Source organism: Trachypithecus francoisi, unplaced genomic scaffold (genome assembly GCF_009764315.1).
Source record: "Trachypithecus francoisi isolate TF-2019V2 unplaced genomic scaffold, Tfra_2.0 Lachesis_group15, whole genome shotgun sequence".
NCBI classification, from domain to species: domain Eukaryota; kingdom Metazoa; phylum Chordata; class Mammalia; order Primates; family Cercopithecidae; genus Trachypithecus; species Trachypithecus francoisi.
Window position 1 is genome coordinate 24681153 of NW_022681460.1, and position 22852 is coordinate 24704004.

The 22852-nt window shown below is 41.3% G+C and overlaps 1 protein-coding gene across 2 annotated transcripts in view; it reads left to right on the plus strand.

Annotated features, from left to right (window-relative positions):
• The first annotated feature begins 330 nt into the window (after positions 1 to 330).
• Positions 331 to 22852, plus strand: part of RNF217 (ring finger protein 217) — a 129152-nt gene continuing 106630 nt past the window's right edge. For both annotated transcript variants that reach the window (XM_033234451.1, XM_033234452.1), the window contains exon 1: positions 331 to 1783. In XM_033234451.1, coding sequence (XP_033090342.1) covers positions 902 to 1783 — 882 coding nt within the window. In that variant the 5' untranslated portion in view covers positions 331 to 901. The remainder of the gene's footprint in view (positions 1784 to 22852) is intronic.

The following is a 22852-nucleotide window of genomic DNA, read 5'->3' on the forward strand; positions in this document are numbered from 1 at the left end:
ATAGGCAGAACAACAGAGGTGTAATACACAGCATTTAGAATTCATAATCCTTAGCATTATTTCTCTGAACTCGACATCCTAAATAGCCAGCGTTTTCTAATTCCAGAGCTGAGTGTTTAGTTTTGTAGGAAGTTCTACTGAATGCGGAGACCAAAGGGGTGCCTGCCTGCTTTGAGGGTTTTGTTGAGGCCGAGTGTGAACTCTGGGCGAGAGAGTGCATCTCAGCTCTTAGATCACACCCACTCAGGGTGTGCGTGTGTGTGTGTGCGCGCGGGTGCCTGCGCGCGTGTGTACGTGTGGGGAGGTGTGCACCAAAGGGGTGGGGTGAGGGGCGGCGAGGAGGACTCTAGGTGAAGCGCGGGGAGAGGGAGGTCGCCCGCTTCGGCCTCTCCCCCCGGGGCCCTGCGGCTGGTCAGCGCTCCGGCTGCACCTCCTGGTGCGCGCCGCGGCGGCGCCACAGGCCCCTCGACCGTTTGACCACCGCCCTCCGGCCGCGCGTCCGGCAGCCGGGACCGGTGATGGCGCGGGACTGACGGCAGTCTCCTCCCGGACCCCTCTGTCCCGCCCGGGGCTCGCTGGGGCTGCGGCGCCGCCCTAAGCTGCATGTGGGGCGGGCGCGCCCGAGCCCAGAGCGAGCGGCCCTCGGCGCCCCCGAGGCGGTGCCTGGCCGCGCCAGAGTACGAGGAGGAGGAGCGGCGGGCCGGGCCAGGCTCCCCACGCGCCTCGGCTCCGGAGCACGGGCTCCCCGGAGGGGACTTGGGGCGTCCCAGCCCAGGAGGAGGGACCCGGAAGCAGAAGCGGAGCCGCGAGTCGAGCCCAGCCACTGCCCCCGCTGCCCGCCGGCGCCGGGTGGGGGTCCCGGCGGCTGGATGGGCAGCGGCGGCGCGGGCCGCGGGTGGCGATGGGCGAGGAGCAGAGCACGGTGAGCGGCGGCGGCGGGCCCCAGGAGTCGCAGACCCTGGCCGGTGGCACTGCGGGCCACTCTGAGCCCTCGAGGCCTCAGGGGGACAGCGCCCGGGCACCCCCGCTGCGCGCCGCCTCCGCCGAGCCGAGCGGCGGTGGCTGCGGAAGCGACTGGGGCTGCGCGGACACCAGCGCCCCGGAGCCCGCGAGGACCCTGGGGGCCCCGGGCTGGAGGAAGAGCCGAGCACCGGCGCAGCCTGCAGGACTGGCACTCACCGGGCCTCTCAACCCCCAGACCTTGCAACTGCAGTTGGAGCTGGAGGAGGAAGAGGAGGAAGCTGGGGATCGAAAAGAGGGAGGGGATGAACAGCAGGAGGCGCCCCCCGGCGAGGAGCTGGAGCCCAGGACCCGCGCGGGGGCCGCCGACGGACTGGTCCTGGACGTGCTGGGTCAGCGGCGCCTGCCCCTCGCCCAGAGGCAAGTCTTTTGCTCCGTGTACTGCGTGGAGAGCGACCTGCCCGAGGCCCCCGCCTCGGAGCAGCTCTCGCCGCCCGCGTCGCCTCCTGGGGCTCCGCCAGTGCTGAACCCTCCCAGCACCCGCTCTTCCTTCCCCAGCCCCCGACTGTCCCTCCCAACGGATTCCCTCTCCCCCGACGGCGGCAGCATCGAGCTGGAGTTCTACCTGGCGCCCGAGCCGTTCTCCATGCCCAGCCTGTTGGGAGCTCCACCCTACTCTGGCCTGGGCGGTGTAGGGGATCCCTATGCGCCCCTCATGGTGCTGATGTGCCGGGTGTGCCTGGAAGACAAGCCCATCAAGCCCCTGCCTTGCTGCAAGAAGGCCGTGTGCGAGGAGTGCCTCAAAGTCTACCTGAGCGCCCAGGTAACTTCACCCCCTTCCCTTCCCCATTTATCATTCCAAATCACTGGCGAGGAGGTCCTGCTCTCGATCTGATCTCCCTGCTCGCACGAAGAGGTGACCGACACACTTACTGAGGATCTCTGTTAGTTTCTCACGTCTCGATTGTTATTTAAGTATATTTTGACCTCACTGGTTTACTTAACTAGAATTTAACTTTGCTGTGAACGTCAGGCTATGGTTGGCAGGTGTAGAAGGCACAAGACACAAGTCTTTGCCCTCCTCTTATTTCTTATACAGGATTGCAAGCACGAGCTTGCTCAAAGGAGGAGAGCAAGAGACTGCCTCATCGGCCTGGTATCCCAGAAACTAACAAGTAGTGGGCATAGAATAAATATTTATGGAGCTGGTGGAGAAAAGAATTGAAATAAATATTTTAGACCCATAATACATGAATTTGTAATTTTGCTTCATTTATATATTCCAGAAAAGCGTGAATGTTTAAAAAAATTTATCCCTTGGCCTTTGCCTACTTTTCAGTTTCCTTTTTCCACAGTAAAGTTGAAGTACTTTTTTTTCACTGAGGTTTTAAGCCAGCACTCTTTAAGAGGGAAGCAAAACAGAAAGAGCAAAACAAAGCAAAGAGAGGCTAAGAGATTTCTCAAAACAAGTACTAGTGAAACTTTCTTCCTCTGCTTTTATTTGAAAACTTGTTTTTTTTCTTGGAAAGCTTGAGAGTGCACCAGACCAGCTTTCCTTCACTGCGGGTGAATGCGTTCTTCCAGCAGTTCTCAATCTGTGATGTGTCTGCCAGTGTTTTGCACAATCCTGAATGCCCTTTGATCCTGTGTCCAATTGTCCTAGGCCTATTCATCTTTCAAAACCCTGTGTGTTCAGGTGCCAACTCTTCTGTGAAGCGTTGCTTCACCCTCCAAGTCACTGCTTATATACTTTCACAGTATCTTACATTATCTTACATGCACTGAAGTTGTTTCTTTCGTGTCTGCTTGTCTTGTTAGACTGTCTGGACAATGTCTTAGAGTCCCATATGTGGTAGCTTCATGTTGAGTCCCTTGCACATCATAGTGTTTTTAATAACATTGGCCGGGGTAAACTGAACAGGGCTCCATACCGTGTGATTCCTCTATGTTTTGTGGCTAACTCATGCTTGGGTCTAGACTGGAAGTGTGTACAGTCCCTAACTGAAAATGCAAACAGACACTTATAACGGTATGTTACATAAACAGTAAGTTGGCTAAAGTAGTGGAGATTATTTAAAAGCCTCTGAGAGACTGTTGTTTCTTTCATGCGTTATCTACAGAGATTCTTAAAAACAGGAGGAATGTCTGCTGCTGGTTGTGGTAGTTTCTGTATCATCATCCTCAAACAGATTTCGCTGCCCTGTGATGGGAGTCAGACATTTTCAAAACATAAGCCTGGCTCCAAGGAAGTCACTGTGAGAGCAGATGTGTACAAAAGAACAATACAAGGTAGCATGGGATGAGATGTCAATAGAATAACAATTCCAGATAGCACTTCCTATTAAATGCTGGATACACGTACCAGAAATTCAAGGGAGGTAGTCATTGTGGCTTGGGGCACTTGAACTAGCAGTTTGATTTCCTTGCGATGGGCCCTTTCCCCAAAGCAGTTTTCTTTTTCTTTATTACATGTCATAAGTTAATTTTAGGAAGTTTTAGTAATGGTGGTAGGGAGACAGAGGGAGATAGTCAAGTGGTCATTGCAGTGTACAGTACAACCACTAAAAACCACTCTGCAGTGACACAGTATCTGAAGCTTGTCTGCAGCATTTCTGATTGTATGTATGGTCCTAACCTTCTTCCAAAGTATTTGCTGGGACTTTCAATAAAGAATAATATACATTATTGGCCGGGTGTGGTGGCTCACGCCTGTAATCCCAGCACTTTGGGAAGCTGAGGTAGGTGGATTACCTGAGGTCGGGAGTTCAAGACCAGCTTGACCAATGTGGTGAAACCCTGTCTCTACTAAAAATACAAAATTAACTGGGCGTGGTGGCGCATACCTGTAATCCCAGCTACTCGGAAGGCTGAGGCAGGAGAATTGCTTGAACCCAGGAGGCAGAGGTTGCAGTGAGCCAGGATCACACCATTGCACTCCAGCCTGGTGACAGAGCGAAACTCCGTCTCAAAAATAAATAAATAAATAAATAAATAAATAAATAAAATAATAATAATAATATACATTATTTAAAATAATAAACAGCAACAAAAAGATGAGTCATAGATACCGGGCATGCTTTCACCTCAGGCTTTTGTACTTGGTTTTACCTGTTCCAGGAAGGTTCCCTCCGTGGTCCTCTTATCTGCTCACTGTACTCCTTTTCAGGGCTATATTCAAACATCATCCTCTGTGACTTTCACTGACCACCCCACACGCTCTCTTTTTTCCTGCTTTTCATTTTCTCCATAGCACTAACATATTCTGTCTTACACTTAATTAAGTCAAGACAGAAGTTTTCACGTGATTTGTACACTTCTGTATCTTTAGCATCTATAGCATTGTCTGGTATATAACAGATGGGCAGCCAGAACCTACTGAATTTATGAAAGGCCTGAGATTGCCCCAGAAACCAAGGCTAGGAAGTGGTGTTCCGCATTGGCACTAAATTCTGTTCTGAGCTTCTTGATATTTAAGACAAAAGACAAAGGCTTAAAGCGGACAAAAGTAACAGGTTTGCTAAGTTTGTAATTAAACTTATAATTAAAGAGCTTAGATAAACTTGTAGCTTATACATAAAATAACCTTTTTCAGTGGGTAAAAATACAGGATTGTCGTTGTAATATTTTTGATCTATGTCAATTCAATGGTCCCTTCTACTCAAAGGTTGTGTTTCTCTGTCACTTAACCTCTCTATACCTTAATTTCCTCATCAGTGAAATGTAACTGCGGACAATCTGTAATAACCCACCAGTTCCAAAGCAAAACAAAATCAAACTGCATGGTTATTTTTCTGTCCTACCGAACCACATGAAAACGGCATAGTGAGTGCTTTCTTTCTCATGTTAAAAGTTCTCTTAGGTTTGACAGAAGCAAATGTGTCAAGCCTAAACTTTCAAGGTTCTTAAAACCTTTAAAAAAAATGATGTATTTGAGATAAAGAGCTATTAGTGACTTTTTTCCCACCATTTCTTTTAGTTTGTGCCACATAGTGCATTATTTAACATCATTTAAGAAAATAAAAGAGTCCCCATTAAACATTTCATGCCAACATTAAAATGCATATTAAATGTGAGTTGGACTATTACCTGGTTAAATGAATATTTTTCTAAAAGGAGATGCAGAGTTCTTTGAAAGAAGATATGCACTTGGAAGATAGGAATGTGGATTTTTAGACAGTATGTTTTCAGCAGTGCCATGGACTAATTTGTGACAAAGGCCAATTGGTAGGTGTCATCAATATTTCAATATAGACATAGCAAATTAGATGGTGACTTAAGTACCTCTATGCTGTGTATAAAATTCTAGTTTTATTTTTTTAAACGTAGTTCTTCTCCAGTTATTGCCATGACTGTGGCTAGGGAGCCCTTCTTAGTGGAATAACTTTACAGTGCAGTGGGTATCATCCAGTTTCTGATTGTCATGGTGAAGGGGTGGACTAATAGATTATAAATCTTTAGCACCACAGTAGATGTTGATTTAGAAGCTGTAGAGCTCCAGGACAGAGGTAGTTGTATTATTTATATTATATTGCTCATGTACATAAATCTCTGGCACATTCATTTCAGAAGTACATTTCCCAGTGACCTGTGTATGCATGTGTGAATATGGCTAAAGCATGTAGTCCCAGGGATGCCTGCAATATCCTGCAGGTCTCTTAACCCTTCTCGGTATTGGTCTTCTCAGCTGGCTTGGCCTTTACCACATTTTCCTAGGAGGAAATATTTTCTGTTGCCTTCTTTGTTTCATAGAATGATACTATGTTCATTTCGGAAATCCTCCACAGATATCTTTCTTTTATGATTTGGTTTAGAGAGAAAAATCTGTCATAAATATGAAATATTAATATTTAGTATTTTAGATGAAGAAAGGAAGAGAAATGAGGATGCCAAAGGGCTTGCTAAAGGTGACAGCTGTTGTAGATTCCACCACTCTGCCTAAAAGTGCTAGAGATTGGCAGATGCATATAACTTGGAATGTATACACCTGTCCAATGAGTATTAATAGATACAAGCAACACATTTCTTCTACAGATTGTGAACAAAACAGCTGCTAGATGATAAAGTCCTAAAATGACTGTCTACTGTAGTCACCCTAGAATCAGTGACCCAGAGGTGAAAGCTTATATATCCTATTATTAAATTATGAGTCATCCATATCTTCATGGGTAAAAGTGTAACATAAATTCTTTTTTTTTTTTCTTTGAGACAGAGTCTCGCTCTTGTCGCCTAGGCTGGAGTGCAATGTCTCGATCTCGGCTCACTACAACCTTTGCCTCCCGGGTTCAAGCGATTCTCCTGCTTCAACCTCGTGAGTAGCTGGGATTACAGGTGCATGCCACCAAGCCCAGCTAATTTTTTGTATTTTTAGTAGAGACGGGATTTCACCGTGTTGGCCAGGCTGGTCTCGAACTCCTGACCTCAGGTGATCCACCCGCCTTGGACTCCCAAAGTGCTCGGGGATTACAGGCATGAGCCACTGATCCTGGCCCCATAAATTCATTTCCTTTAAACCTTAAAGCACCCTGCATATTTTTAGAAACCATCATGTTCAGTATTGAGTTTGAATGCAGTTGTCTTCACACAGGTGAATTTATAGAACCTGTCATGCCCGTCATGGTTTTGGTAGTCCTGAAAATGTAAAGAATAATACGAGACTGAAATTTGTTGAAGTCACTCTAAAAATTTTAAAAGTGGGAATTAAGGCATATTTAAACGTATCCTTCTGTGTGCAAAATGTGTGTGTGTGTGTGTGTGTGTGTGTCTGGGGGTGTAATAACATTTGCTTTCATGCCTTACTCATTCCATTATTTTCCTCCACTCTCTACATCATTGCTCTTTAATAATTTTTCTTTTGTCTTTCCCTTTTTCTTTTACTTTTTGCAATCTGATTTTAATTGGCATTTGATTTCTCTAGAGGAATCCTCTGTCAAGTGCTAAGCCCTGGGGCCAGCAGAACTTTTTCCGAGGCATGTTGCATGGGTATTTCCTTTCTCTTCCAGTTGTCTGGAGATGAGACTACATAGAGGAACCTTGCATTGCGTTCCACTGCCTAAAATATCTCAAATAACATTACAAGTACTACTGATATAAGGCATCAGCTGATACCTGAGTGTGATTTTTTCCCTCCTAGAGTAGAGCTCAGCTTTTATACCTGAAGGCTCTTCCTTAACTCCTGATACAAAAGACATAAAAAAGAGATCATTAGAATTTAAACTCTCAGTTTTTTATTACGGGTTTGTGATGGACAAGGTAGGCATACCTGAGCGGTAATTTCTTATAATTTTTCATTTATCAGTGTACTTTTTGTGCATTTAGCAAGCATTTATTGGGCTACCTGTATGACAAGCACCATGAGATACTCTATAAATGTATTAAATGTTCTAAAGGAACCATCTTATAGCCTTGTTAGCAGTATTTTTCCCAGCTTTATCTGATGGCATAAATAAACTTTTTTTAAAAAAGTTACCAGACAGCTATGGATCTTCTTTCTCTCTGGGAGATTTTTATTAAGCCAGTTCTGGGACACCAGCTATCTTTTTATTAATCTTACTTACTATTCCTTCTGTTATGTTTAATCCAAAGTTATAAATCTATTACTCATTTCTTAATATAAATATTTCAGCTATTTTTGATTGCTGGAAATATATTAGTAAATATAAAGATGTATGTATTTTGTTCATTTCAAAATAATTTCTGCCTTTATTTAAAAGAAAACACAGTTTTGCTCAGTTTGTTTTGGATCATTCATGACATACTTAAAAATATTTATTTTTTTCAAATTCAGTTTGTTGGAAGGGTTTTACATTATAAACAAAATGAGCCTTCCCAAATTGAAGTTTTGCTTTAAAAATTCAATGTGTATGGGAGAATGGCTCCTAGTTTGTATCATTCTCTATCAACTTTATCACTACTATTTGCCCCACAAATTTTGGGATAATTGCACTTGAATTTGTAAGTTTTTACAAACAGTAAGAGAAACCATTTATTGGACATCTATCTTGTAAACATTCTTACATGTATTTTTATTTAATTTTAATTCATTTATGTATTAAATACTTATTACATATAAGGCACTGTTTTAGGCTCTGGGGATACAGGAAACTAAAACATTTAAAGCTCCTGACCTTGGAATTATATGCTAGGCTGTGGAGATGGACAATGAGATAAGTAAATTATTTAGCATATTAGGAGATAATAAGGGCTATGGAGAAGGAGAAATAAGGGAAGGGTGATATTGGGGAGGGGTTTTCCTTGACAACTTTATAGTTTTGGGGGGAATCGTCAGGGAGGATATGTTTTACGAAGGGACTTTTGAGAAGAGATCTTCGTGATGCAAATGAAGGAACAAACCATGAATATATCTAATAGAATAATAAGTTGTAAAGTTCCAAAGGTAGGAGCATACTTGCAAGTTTCCAGGAATTGCAAGGAAATCTGTGTGGCTGAAGCATAGAGAATGAAGTGGATAGTGCTAAAAAGAATACAGCAGGAGGAGTGGGGAAAGCTGGTCGGGCAGGGATTAAGGCCATCAAGTATCATCATTTCCCTAAAGTAAGATGTTGTAAGAAGATACTGAGCAAAAGACTAACCAGATATGCCTTTCCCTTTAAAAGAGATTACTCCATCTCTTTGTGGAAAATATACTGTAGGAGTCAAGACTGGAAGTAAAAAGATCAGTTAGAAGACTCTGGAATAAATCAAAGGAGAGACAATACAGTTCAGACTAGAGTGATACAGGCAAACGTGGTTTGAACTGGTGGAATTTGGAATATATTGTGAAGTTAGAACTGACAGAATGCCAGTGATTGCACGTGGGATGAGAGAAAGAGTCAAGCATGAGTCAGGTTCTGAGCCCAAGCAATTAGAAAACTGGGGTTGCCGTTTAATAAGATGAGGAATAGTGTAGGAGGACTAGGTTTAGGGAGAATGAGAAATTTGACATGCCGTTTAGACATTCATGAAGGGATGTTGAGTAGGCGGTTGGCGTCTGGCATTCAGAAAGGAGAGCTGAGCAGAAGATATACATTTGAACCTGGATGGGATATAGATGGTATTTAAAGCTATTAGACTGGATGAGGTCACCTGTGGAGTGTCACTAGCTAGAGAAGAAGGATAGGAGATTGAGTCCGAGCATACCAGTGTTCACGAATATGGAGTCTGGGACATCAGAAAGAACAAGCAAAGAGTCTAAAAGGGAGTGGGCTAATTAGGCAAGAAGAGTACTGAGAGTACTTACCCAGAAGTCAAAGACAGTGTTTTAAAAGGGATAATGATCTGTGTCTAATGCTTCTGATAGTTCCAGCAGGATGAGGTTTGAAATTGACCGTCAGATTTCCCAACAAGGAGTTTATTGGTAACTGTGAGTCTAGTGCTGTTTTCATTGGCAGCCGTGGGATGGTTTTCAGGTTAGAGTGGGTTCAAGAGAACAGGAACAACTCTGTTTTTGTACTGCAGGTAGTAGAATGTTATATGAGGGAACTCAAGGTTAGAGAGATTAAATAACTTGCCCAAAGTCTCAAAGCAAGGGAATGGCAAAGGTGGAAGTGAAATGCAGATGTTTGGCTCAAAACCTATGGCTTTTTTGCATTCTTTAAATTGATTATCTCATTTATAAGGTAAACCTGTATTTTTCTTTTTCTTTTAAGTTGATACACATATTGTACAAAAAGCACAAGTCTTCCAATCCAAGAAGAAGACACTTAATTACATGTTTTGAGGAAGTGAAAGGCTCCCACTCATGCTTAGATCTAGAGATGACAGCCAAACTCAGTCTCATCTTCATGTAAGGAAGTCAAGAGGAGTTTGGCTTAGGAAAGCTATGATTTGATATGATTTACTGTTAAGTTTTTTTGTTTTGTTTTGTTAGAGATGGAGTCTCACTCTGTCACCAGGGTGGAGCGCAGTGGCATGATCTCGGCTCACTGAAACCTCCACCTCCTAGGCTCAAGCGATTCTCCTACCTCAGCCTTCTGAGTAGTTGGGACTACAGGCACGCACCACCACGCTCAGCTAATTTTTGTATTTTTAGTAGAGACGAGATTTCACCAGGTTGGCCAATATGGTCTTGATCTCTTGACCTGGTGATCCTCCCGCCTCGGCCTCCTGAAGTGCTGAGATTACAGGCATGAGCCACGGCGCCTGGCCGATTTACTGTTGAGTTTTAATGGCAGCATACTCTCCTGTTTTCTTCCTAAGTTTCTGGTCATTCCTTTTGTCAGAACTTTCTTGTATTAATTACCATCTCTTAATGTTGCTGTCTGCGTGGTCCTGTACTAAACCTCTTCTCTTCTCACTTTGTATACTGTTAGTGGGGCCATCTTACCCACTCTCATGGTTTCAACTAACACCTACCTGTTGTTGGTTCCCAAATCTTTATCTCTGTCCCCAGTCAACAGTATTATATAGCCATCTCTCTCCTGAACAACTGTAGTGGATGTCCCATACATAGCCACCTTAAACTTCTCAAAACTAAGCCCCCCTTTCCTCCCCTTCTTTGCCACATGCTCAAAGCCTTGCTTCTTTTTTGAGATTCCATTTCCAGTAATTGTACCCAGGTCAGAAACTGGGGGTCATCACTGAGCTATTCTTTTCCCTTATCTCCCACATCTAATAAATCACCAGGTCCTTTCAATTCTACATCTTTAAAATATATCTGTATTCTCTACCGTTTTCTGTTTCTGCTGTCATTTCACTTGCTCAGCCTCTACCATTTCTCTCCTGGATTGTTATGAGAGTTTCCTACTTGGTCCCAGTGATGCTCTCTTGACTCTCTCCGACTTACTCTCCACACATATGCCAGAGGGTTCTTTATAAAATGCTGGACCAGCACTCTCCTTCCTAGCCTTTCAACACCTGCTTCTTGCTAATAAATTAGAATTTAAACTTTATAACAATATCTGTATGTCCCTGTGCATTCTGACTCCTGTGTGTCCCTCCAAGCTTTCTTTCTCAACTGTCCCACGACACCTGTAGAGATATGAAATTTTTTCTTCTTTGAATGCTCCATGACTCTGAATTATGAGCCTTTGCCTTTAGTGACATGAAGTTTTGTCTTAGGGGAATCCTCTTTCTTTCCTTGCTGCCCTAACTCTCTTTGCCCCATTCACACCCATTCTTCTAGTTCAGCTTAGATATTCTTCTGGGAGAATCTTCTTGACCCTCTGATTAAACATCCTTCCTATATTCTTTGATAACCCTCTTTACCTAAGGTTATCAAACTATATAGGAATCTTCTATACAATTATTCTTGTTTCCCTGTATTTAAATCGCCTGTTTCCTGCTCTGTGCTTCCATTAGACTACAAAGCTTGATGCATGTAAATTTTTTTCTTAACTAATTTCCTAGCACTTTGTGTGTTGTATATACTCTATAAGTAGAGTGGATGTTTAAATTTATTCCACAAATAAATAATACAGTAGAAGCTAATATTGTCAATATGTAAACTATTTGGATAGGCAAAGTGATATTTTTAAATGAAAATTTGAATATTTCATTTTCTTGTTTAAAAACCTGTAAGACCTCCTCATTGCTTCACATAGAGATTCCAGCTCATAACACTGTGGGTAAGGTTTGGCCTCTGCATCTTCTTCAGTCCCTTCTTCTGTCACTCCAGCTCTCCTCCCTCCAGCCATAGAGTATTCTTCTCATGGTTAATTTCAGTTCACTGACTCAGTCTTCCTTATATCACCAGACTGAGTTAGTCCTGTTAAGGTTCTTAGAGTCCTTTTTCCTCTGCCACCACTGTATTTACCTCTTTTTATAATTAAATAGTATGTGATAATTTGATGTTTATTACATCAATGCTCCCCCATTATTCTTTGAGCTACTTTCATAATTAGCACCTAGCACAGAGCCCAGAAGAGAATGAATGATTGAAAATAAATTATGTTTGCTATAAAAAGTAAGGTAACTCTTTTAATCTGAACTTTTGACATATTATTCTACAATGCATTTATTTAGATTGGTGCAAAAGTAATGGTAGAAACTGCAATGACTTTTGCATCAATCCAGTGAACTACTGTGGCCTGAGTCTTCATGCTAGCATCCCGTCTATCACTGAGGTGTGTCTTCTTTAATTCCAATACCTGTTCTGGTTACTGTCTCCTGTTTAACAGATTCTTCCAGAACCTAGGAACATTAAAAAACAAACAAACAAACAAACAAAAAACATTTTATTTTGATGATGACATTGTGGGTCCGGATTTGGGAAGGCCTCAGCCAGTCAGTTCACCTTCGGGGTTTCTCATGCAGTTTTAGTCAGATGTCAGGTCACTCGCTTGGTTGGCAGCTGATTCCGGCCGCTGTCAGTGAGCTCAGCTGTGGCTGTCTACGGAGTGCCCACACATGGCCTTGCCGGCATGGCAATCCCAGAGCTTCTTACTTGCAGATTGGCCTTACCCGGAGCCAGCATCCCAAGGGATGTGGAAACTGCATGACATTTTCTGCCCTAAGTTTGGAAGGCCCTCAGCATCACTTTGGTGAGGCAGTGATAAGCCTGCCCAGATTCAAGGGGAAGGGACATTGACCCCAACTTATTTTGGGCAAGTGTCAGAAAATTTGGGGCCATATTTTAAAACCTCCACTACTTAAGAGAAAAATCAAGAATGTGGTGAATTAGCTTTCGAGCCTGAATTTTAATTTTTTTAAAAAAATTATATATTTTCTATCATTTCCTTAAATATTTCCAATTCATATCATTCTATTAGCAAATACTTTGTTGGTGTGTTTTTGTGCTTTATCTTTAAATAATTTAATAATATAGATTCACGTAGTTTTAAAGAAAACTTACGTGAAAGCTATTCTCTTTTAAAATTAAATATTTTAAGTAGTTCCACTGTAATTGAAATATGTCAAGGTGTCAGGGTCAGCTTCCAATAATTCTGATTAACAAGACTTAATATTATTCTGTATAGCATAATTTCCTTTCCATTAGAGTAGATCACAATTACAGCTTCAGTTACAGTTAAAATATTTGAAAAACTTAGCACTATCTTTCTGAATAAAAGGAGTTCATGTAACAGATTTTTTTTTGTAGTCTAGATATATTTTGTATAGAAATAGTATTGTATCTAATGACACTGCAGAATTAACCACCCTAGTCAATCTTTGTGAAATTGGCCTACTGTTTGTTTGTGGTAGTCTAGTTTGTGTGGGTGACTGTTTGTTTGTGGTATTCTAGTTTGTGTGGGTGATGTTATCGTGTGATTTGTATCTTCTTGAATAGATAGCTGTATAAATTTCCAGAAGAAATCAAGAAATTTCCAGAAACTGTTGTCCTCGAGTTTCTTCCTGTTAGAGATCTGTATTCTCTGGAACAGAAGAGGCAGGTTGCTTTTATGATGTTTGCCCCACTCCACCTTTGCTCCCTGGCTCAGGTAACTAAATTCTGGGCTTTGTCATTCATGTGAATGACTAATCCCTTTTTAAATCTTTCTAAGCTATTTGCCTCAATAATATTCTCTACTGTAAGATTCAAAACTTAATTATAGGGTACCTGGCAAATTGCTTCCCTTTTTGTGGTGTTGATTCTTGCTTGCTATTTCCTTACATGATTATTGGCCATACTCAGGGTTCATGAAACTCATGAGCTCTGAGTTGTATGTGGCAAGTTTAATCAGCGCAGCTTTTCCTCTGGTTCCTTAACAATTTAAAGCAGCAGGCAAAATGAAACAATTGCTTATAAGCCATTTTTCCTAATGTTTAGAGTTTAGTGTATTATTAATGTATGTTCATCTAAGTAGAGCTATTGGGTGAAATCACAAGTGACTCTGATATGGCCAGATTGTAGCCCATCTTTTTGAAAGTAATTAATTAATGAATAATTCATTCATTCATTGAGACAGTGTCTTGCTCTGTTGCCTGGGCAGGAGTGCAGTGGCTCAATCATGGTTCACTGCAGCCTCCACCTTCTAGGCTTAAGCAATCCTCCCACCTCAGCCTCCCAAATAGCTGGGACTACAGGCATGTACCACCATGCCTGGCTAATTTTTTGTTTGTTTGTTTTTAGTAGCTATAGAGTTTTCCATATTGTCCAGGCTGGTCTTGAACTCCTGGGCTCAAGCGATCTAACCACCTGGGCCTCCCAAAGTGCTGGGATTACACGTGTGAGCCACCGCAATCAGTCCATTTTTTTCATATGAATATATAAGCAAAGTGGGAAAAGTGACTTTCATTCTCTTGCCAGAGATACTCTTGGTGGAAAACAATAGGTGCAATCCCCAAATTCTCATTTAATCCTACTTTTAACTAGTTTTAACTTCAGTGTTTTATTTTTCCTATGTTATCATTTTTCTGCCTCAAGAGTTTTAAAAAATATTTTTCCTACATTACAATTTTTCTTCCTCAAGATATTTTTTAAAACAAACACTTTGAAAACAATAGGCTCCTAAAATTAAAGAAAGAAGTATTCCTTGTGTCGTCAAGTGTTGATGCTTTATGTTAAACTTATATGGTATATGTGTATATATGTATATATGTATACATAGACATATGTATACATACTGTTTGTCAAGTTCTCACAGTTGTTTTTGTGTCACGGGGAATATTTGCTGATCTTAATTTAAAAAAACCTAAGCCTAGTCATTTCTAGTTAAGTTCATGTATTTCAGGTGTAGTTTCTCCTCCCTCCCTCCCTCTGTCTCTCTTTTCCTCCATTCCTCACACTGTCGCCTGGGCTGGAGTGCAGTGGCACAGTCTCGGCTCAAGGCAACCTCCATCTCCTGGGTTCAAGCAATTCTCCTGCCTCAGCCTCCCGAGCAGCTGAGATTACAGGTGCCTGCTAAGTTTTGTATTTTTAGTAGAGATGGGGTTTCACTATGTTGGCCAGGCTGGTCTCAAACTCCTGACCTCATGATCCACCTGCCTCGGCCTCCCAAAGTGCTGGCATTGTAGGCGTGAGCCACCATGCCTGGCCTATTTATTTATTTTTTGAGACGAATTCTTCATAGTGATTCTTGTGCCTCAGCCTCCCGAGTAGCTGGGACTGCAGGTGCATACCACCACACCCATATAATTTTTGTGTGTGTGCTTTTTATAGAGATGAGGTTTTCACCATGTTGACCAGACTGGTTTTGAACTCCTGGCCTCAAGTGATCCACCTGCCTAGGCCTCCCAAAGTGCAGGGATTACAAGTGTGAGCCAATGCATCTGGCCTCAGGTGTAGCTTAAATCAACCAGAATAGATAACCCTTGGGTTTACCTTTCCTTTGTTCTTAGTTTTTATTATGCCACCTTTTGAATCGTTGAGGCTTTTCCTTCGAGATGAAGGAAAAGCTTAGAAGGAATGCTGAGCAGGAAAACCGTGAAAGGATAGTAATTTTTTCCTGACACTTTGCTCGTTTTTTTTGTTTGTTCTCAGTATTTTTGAAAACAAACTGTTCATACATGTTTTTTTCTTTAAAATCACTAGTATGTCTACAAACTAAAAACTTGGAATCAGAATTTTCCATCCTGCTTAAAAATGATCCTAATGAAGAGCTTCAGAGAGAGTTTTTAACCCTTTTTAAAAGTAATATAAAACATTAACACTTTCTGACTAGTTGCAAGATTGACATCACAGAAAGCACAAATGTACTAGCTGAATTTCAGCAACAACCTTTGCATAATTGATAAATGAGACACCAAAGTAGTATAATGATTTAGAAAGCACAAGCAACAGTGCATACTTTTGCATCTCTTTGCCTGTATGAGGTGTCTTTTCAGTTATAACAGTTGTTAAAATAAAGTATTGAAATAAATTGAACATAGACTTTAGAAACTTAGGATCACTAAATGCTGAACAAAGATGATAAAATAATGCAGCCAGTTCTAAAACATTGCTTTCACAATTACTCGTGACAGCAAAATGTTTTATATCATTAATTCATGTATTAAAATTAAGATGCTGAAAAAAATCATGGGAGCATTTAGATTGCTCTGTTCTAATATGCTTTTGGCTTTTTACAATCTAAATGGATTTGACAGAGCTCTGTTGGTTTGCTTAGGGTGGTAAGGAGGGTCAAGGTCAAGCAGGCAGTCTCCTTACAGCCTCATTAACAACGTGCTGACCTGTGGCCATCAACTACCCTTAACCCTGCACAGTCATATCATAAAGTGTCTGCTTCTGGTCATAAGACTGTGACTGAGACAAGATGGAGGAATTACTGTTAATCTCATCACCTCTTCTGAAAAAACAAATGGAAGCACACGTTCAGGTTATTAGTGAGTTGCAGAGATTTTACATAGAGAAATCTTTTCTTCCACTGGCTAAGACTTCCCTTCTTTTTACTGTAGTCAAACCATGGTAGATCTGTTCTTTAGTATACAGTTGGTTTAAGAGAATCAAAAGGGAGGGGAGCTGGCATATTCTTATTCTGTTAAAGATAAAATGATAAAAAAATAAAAAAAAAATACTGAGCACAAAATAGTTGCTTAGCACCATGCTAATCATTATGATAAAAAGAAACAATGTGTCCCTATAGAGTAGTCCATGGTCCAGCTTCTTAGGAAGTTTAGAACTTCAGTAGGTTAAAATAAAGCTTTCCAGGCAAATATTGGGCCATATATATGAATAAATTGTGTTACAGGATTCCTTCTGTGCTTCTTCACCAGTCAGAAATCTCTTTGGCCACCGCTGCCTCTGCCTGGGCCTCGCTCAGGGCCTGCTGGGCTTGCTCCACCTGCTCAGCCTGGCAGGCTGCATTCCGCTTGTGCCCCAGACCAGATCCTGTGCCCACCATGGCTCTGTGCTCAACCCATGGATCAACCAGGCATGCTGTGAGCGGCTTCTGCCTCGGGTGCCAGCAAATAGATGAGGGGAATGCGGTGGCACCTGATAACTCAGAGATGCCAGCAATTGTGGAGCCCCAAGGGGTGTTGCAGCTCTTGCTTGTGGAGTCCCAAGATCTGAGTCCCCAAAAATGTTACAGCTCTTCACTCCCATAGTGAGCAGGAACATGTTACAGCTTCTTTCTCCCATAGTCTGACAAGCAGGAGTGTGCTGCAGCTCCTTTATACTTGTCGCCCACAGCTTAGTGGGCAAAAAGGAGGGTTACAGATCATTCATTCCTGGTGCCTGCAACTTGGTGAATTCGAGGGTTACAGCTCATTTGTTCTCACTCCCCACAGCTTGGCAAGTCTAGACTGTTGTCCCATGACCAAGAGGAATAAGGTACATGGACACCAGAGAGTGAGTAAGGCAGAGAATAATTTTATTGAGCAGCAGAAGCAAAGCTGTCAGCAGAGAGAGGACCCTGAAAGCAGTTCCACTTTCTGCCTGTGTGGCTGAGTCCAAGGTTTTTATGGGCATGGAATGTGGGAATGCATGCTGATTGGTCCATGAGTGGTCTTTGGAAAAAGCACCATTCGATTGGCTAACAGGTATCATCCAGAATAAACCAATAGAGAGAGAGAGTGTAAGATGGTGATAGAAATTCTCACTTTGGTCATTGACTCGATCCAGAGCTGGCAATTTGGTTTTCAGGTTTCAGGCTGTCTTGACTTGAAAGTTGGGTTTCACCAGGGACCTGACCCTGTATGCCTACGAATTTGTCTGTCCCCTGTTACTATCAGTTATGTAATGCTGATTGTTGACTTAAGGTGTTCTAGGAAGAGAAAGCTGTCTTTGTAGGAGTAGAAAAAGTTAGAACTTGGCTATTGTCTGAAAAATGGTTGTTGCTGCATAGGGAGGGTAGGAGAAAGGAGTTAGGGGTGGGCAGCTCTCTAAGTGAGCAAGCATGTGGAAATAGAGAGGGTATGCAAGTGACCATGACTGGAGAGGGGTTCAGAAAGGCAGTGTGGCAAATACCGGTAGGAAGGTGAGAGCGGAATGGTGACAGCAGGAGTCAGCAGAACAGATACCAGCACAGTGCAGAGCACCAAAGGCAGAGGCACCTGAGCAAGTGTGCAAAGCCTGGGGTGGGCATAGGCATGGCATGTTTTAAGAACTGAAGGAGGCAGTGAGGTTGCAGTAGCACAGACAGCAGAGGGGAACCTGAAGGGGATGACTTACAAAGGTAATATGAGGGTCAGATAGTATAAATCTTCCATGGAAATTATACTTTATTTATACTATGATGGCAAATCTTTGGACAGTTTGCTTGAGCTGTAACATGACAATTAATGCTTTAAGAAGATTCTAGCTTCTGTGTGGAGAATTTGTGTTTAAGGGTTGAGTTGGCAAGAGTAGAAGCAGGGAAATGGGTTAGGAGGCAATTGCAGTAGTCAGAGGTGACAGTGGTTTGCACTAGTGTACAAGTGGTGGAGATGGCTCTGTCTCGTGTCCTATCACTTACTGGATCTTTGCCTTTAAAAAGTGTTGGAAGTGCATTGTCTTTAGTGCAGCAGAACATCCTTGCAGCCTTTCTGTTGAGACATCCCAGGTTTTACAACTCTATGTACCAGCTGTAGCTTTTATCTTTCAAGCAACATAGGATTAGCCTCTGTTCAACTTGATTCTCTCGTATTTTACCCATCTGGGATGGATTTTTTGTTTGTTTTTAATGTTTGGTTTCAGAGACATGTAAAAAGTCACTGGCCAAAAATTTTGGAAACATCTTTTGAGAAGATGTCCATAGTTACTTCACTAATTGTCAGAATCGGTTTTTTAAAACAGTTGAGCCATCCTTTGCTTCTCAATATTTTGCAATTTGCTTTTTTTTAGTCTTTCCTTAATTTGATGCTCAACAGTTTATCTTCATTATTTTTTAAAACAAATAGAAACTACCACCCTCCCCTTCCCAGAGATAACAAAGGTCTTACTGGCCAACCTTCAGTTCTGAGAGAATGTTACTGGAATTTTTTGGTAATTCTAGTTAGTTCTTGTTTTTAGTTTGTTGAATTGTTTTGGATAACTTATTTGCTTCCCCAGTTAATTCCTATTTAATTACACATATTCCTCTCTTCCTTCTAATTCTTTTTTTGTATAACAGTGTTCCCTTCTGGTGTAAGTTCCACATCCTCTACCTTTCGTGGCAAAGGCCTTGGGGTCACAGCTTAACCATACAATAGCTGTTTTGATTGTGCCTGTCCTTTTCTTTGTTTTTAGTTAGAGAAGAGTGATAAAATAACAACTGAAACAAAGATTTGCTTTGTTGATTTTATGCTGAATGACTGAATTGCCCCTCCCTCCATACTTTGATTTGTTAATTTTGTAGAGTCCTGAAATTTCCCTCTAATTACACTCTATATTGATCATAAAATAAGTAGTATTTCAGTGGAAGGTACTAAAATGGCAGTGTGATTTAAAAAAAAAAAACTTTATGAGAAAGCCTCAAGTATTTATCTTTTTTTTTTTTTTTTTTTTTTTTTTTTTTTGAGACGGAGTCTTGCTCTGCCACCCAGGCTGGAGTGCAGTGGCCCGATCTCAGCTCACTGCAAGCTCCGCCTCCTGGGTTTACACCATTCTCCTGCCTCAGCCTCCTGAGTAGCTGGGACTACAGGCGCCCGCCTCGTCGCCCGGCTAGTTTTTTGTATTTTTAAGTAGAGACAGAGTTTCACCGTATTAGCCAGGATGGTCTCGATCTCCTGACCTCGTGATCCGCCCGTCTCGGCCTCCCAAAGTGCTGGGATTACAGGCTTGAGCCACCGCGCCCGGCCTTCAAGTATTTATCTTTAAAATAGATATGTTCCATGTGCATGTTGTCTACATTTTAGAAGAACATAAACTCTGTACGTCTGTTTAATTACTGATTTCTCAGTTTTCTCTGCATATCTGGATAAATGTAATTTAAGAAGCAGTAATTTACTCAATTTAAAATATTTTCAAATTACATGGTGTGAGCAGTCACAAGACACTGTATGGTGCTTAAGAATACTGTTTATAATGTTTTTGAAAAAATTGATAAGAATTAAAGTAATTAAAAATTTGATTTTATATTTTATGTTTAGGACATTCATTAAATTTGTAATATCTCTTTAAATCCTTTACGGAACATTTACCTGTAATTTTTCCCCATGTTAACACAAAATATCTGAGACAGGTTTCAATTAATTTAGAAAGTTTATTTTGCAAAGGTTAGGGATGCACTGTGACATATCCCCAGGAAGTCCTGACAATGTGTGCCCAAGGTGGTCGGGGTACAGCTTGCTTTTATACATTTTAGGAAGACATGAGACATCAATCAGTATGTGACCAAACATTGGTTTGGTGAGGGGGTGACTTCCAGGTCATAGGTAGATAAGAAACAAAAGATTACATTCGTTTGAGTTCTTGATCAGCCGTTCACTGAATATACAATTTAGTCTGGCTCAGTGAATCTACATTTTTACATAAACAGTAAGGCAGAGAAAGCAATCAGATACGCATTTGCCTCAGTTGAGCAGAGGGATGACTTTCTGTCCTGGACTTGTGAAGATACGCTATCATTTATTGCCAGGGTGAAATTCAACAGAACTGTTTAACACAGAGTAAAGATTTTGGCAGGGCGCGGTGGCTCACGCCTGTAATCCCAGCACTTTGGGAGGCCCAGGCAGAGAGATAGAGAATATCCTGGCGAACATGGTGAAGCCCTATCTCTACCAAAAATACGAAAAAAAAAAAAAAAAATAGCCAGGTGTGGTAATGGGCGCCTGTAGTCCCAGCTCCTCTGGGGGCTGAGGCAGAAGAATCGCTTGAACCTGGAAGGCGGAGGTTGCAGTGAGTCGAGATCGTACCACTGCACTCCAGCCTGGCGACAGAGCGAGACTCCATCTCAAAAAAAAAAAAAAAAAAAAAAAAGATCTTGAGGCCCACAAGGAAATTCCTTGTGGGCAAATTGTGAGGGAGGTATGTAGCTATGTAGCTTTTTTATGTTTGTAGCTATCTTATTTAGGAATAAAAGGGGAAGCAGGTTTGCCTGATGTAGTTTCCAGCTTGACTTTTCCCTTGGCTTAGTAATTTTTGGGGTCCCAAGATTTATTTTCCTTTCACACTCATATTAATCTTTCTGTCAAGAATCAACTCACTTCAAAGTAAGTTCAGTGTTTGCAAGAAGTTTCTCTGTAAATGTGATAGGATTTAATTTTTGGATCATGACAGTTTAGCATTTTTCCTCAAAAGTACCAACTTTATTGAAAAACAGAAGATATTTCATAAGGTAATACAAGATACTTTTTTAATATTTACCTCACTTTCTAGATACTTGGATATTTTATATAGCAAAAATGTGGTCATTGGTACCTCATGTATGGGAAAAATCTGTAGTCTAAACCCCACCCCCAGCCTCCAAAAAAAAACAAAAAAGGATTCCTGCATTGAATTTTGTTTCAGTAACACATTTTGCATAATAATTTTTAATCATTGCCATTTTGTAGATCATTTATTATTAATAATGTATTTACATATGAGTCTATGCTAGATCCTTCCTGAAAACAAAGTATTAAACAATTGCTTTATGTACCTACCCTCTAAAGGCATTTGGTTTCTAGATGATATGAAAACACTGGTTTCCCAAGTCATCTTTGGTACATAATTGATAGATTTATAAAGTAAAATATGTCCAAAGTTGATGACTTAATAGTATGTGAAAGTTATTTACTCACTTCCTGGTGAGAAGAATAGGAATGGGGTTGCATTATTCACATGTTAGCTTTGATGAATATATTGAAGGGCTGTGAAGGGAATTCATTCATCTTTCCTTGGCTAGCAGGTTTGCTGCTGGTTCATGAAAGGGTAAGAAAAAGGAAGAAGCACATAAAGGCGTCACAGTAAAAGGATCACTTCAAAGAGTAATTTGTTTTAAGGAAAAGCTTTCTATATATTTCTTCTTCAACACTCCCCCACCCCACCGCAAATAGAGGTTCTTAACTTGAGAGTCTATTTGTTCATGTATTGTCTTCAGAAGGGTCATAAATGTTCTGAAATTTTATGTAAAATCAATTTTTCTCTTATGAGTGGGTCCATAACGTTTATTAAGTCTTTGGACCATTACCCAACAAGGTTTAGAACCACTGGTTTTAAAAGGCTTTTGTGTCTTGTGATGTAGAGACAATTAGATTCTGGGGATTATTTGGTTTTCATGGTAACTAAGATGTGGGATAGAACTCTGACTATGTACTTTATTTAGTATACAGAGGAGGACACAAACATGAGAAAATTAAGGTAGTGAGTGAAATATGGTCAGGACAAATGTAAATTTAGAGCCTGAGTGGTGGTTTAGTGGATTTATGTCCTCACTTGTCACTAATGAAAAGGACCTTACAGGTTATATAATTAAAGGTAGATACTAAATACTGAAACTAATACCACTCATTCTATTCCATCTTCTGTGGTAGCCTTCACTTTCATAAGGGGGTGGGGGCGATACATAATGATGTTTTTACCCCTAGTAAAATTAATTAATTGATAATTTCCTATGGTGTTTTGTGGCTATATTGCAAATGAAGTATTTGCTTACTGGCTCAGTAGGAAGAGGCTTGGAATTAGATAATTTGGGTTTAATCTTTGCCCTGTAATAACTGTAAGACTCCTGGAAAAGATATTTAATGGGTTAGTGTCTTGGTCTGTGCTGCTACAACGAAATACTGAGACTGGGTAATTTATAAACAACAGAAATTTATCACTCACAATTCTGTAAGCTGAGAGTTCAACATCAAGGCACCAGAAGATTCAGTGTCTGGTGAGGGCCTGTTCCTCATGCATGGCACCTTCTGTGCATCCTCACATGACAGAAGGGGCAAAACAAGCTCTCTGAAGCCTCTTTTATAGGATATTTATCCCGTTTATTAGGGCAGAGCCCTCAGTCACCTCCCAAGAGCCCCACTTCTTAATACCATTCACCTTGGGTGTTAGTTTTCAACATTAATTTTAGGGAGAAGCAAATATTCACATCACAGCAATAAGTTAAATCATTTTGTGTTTTTATAGGTACAAACAATTTACTGGAACAGAGAAAAGTGCTAATAATGAGACCCACTTGTGTATGGGAACTTGGGACAT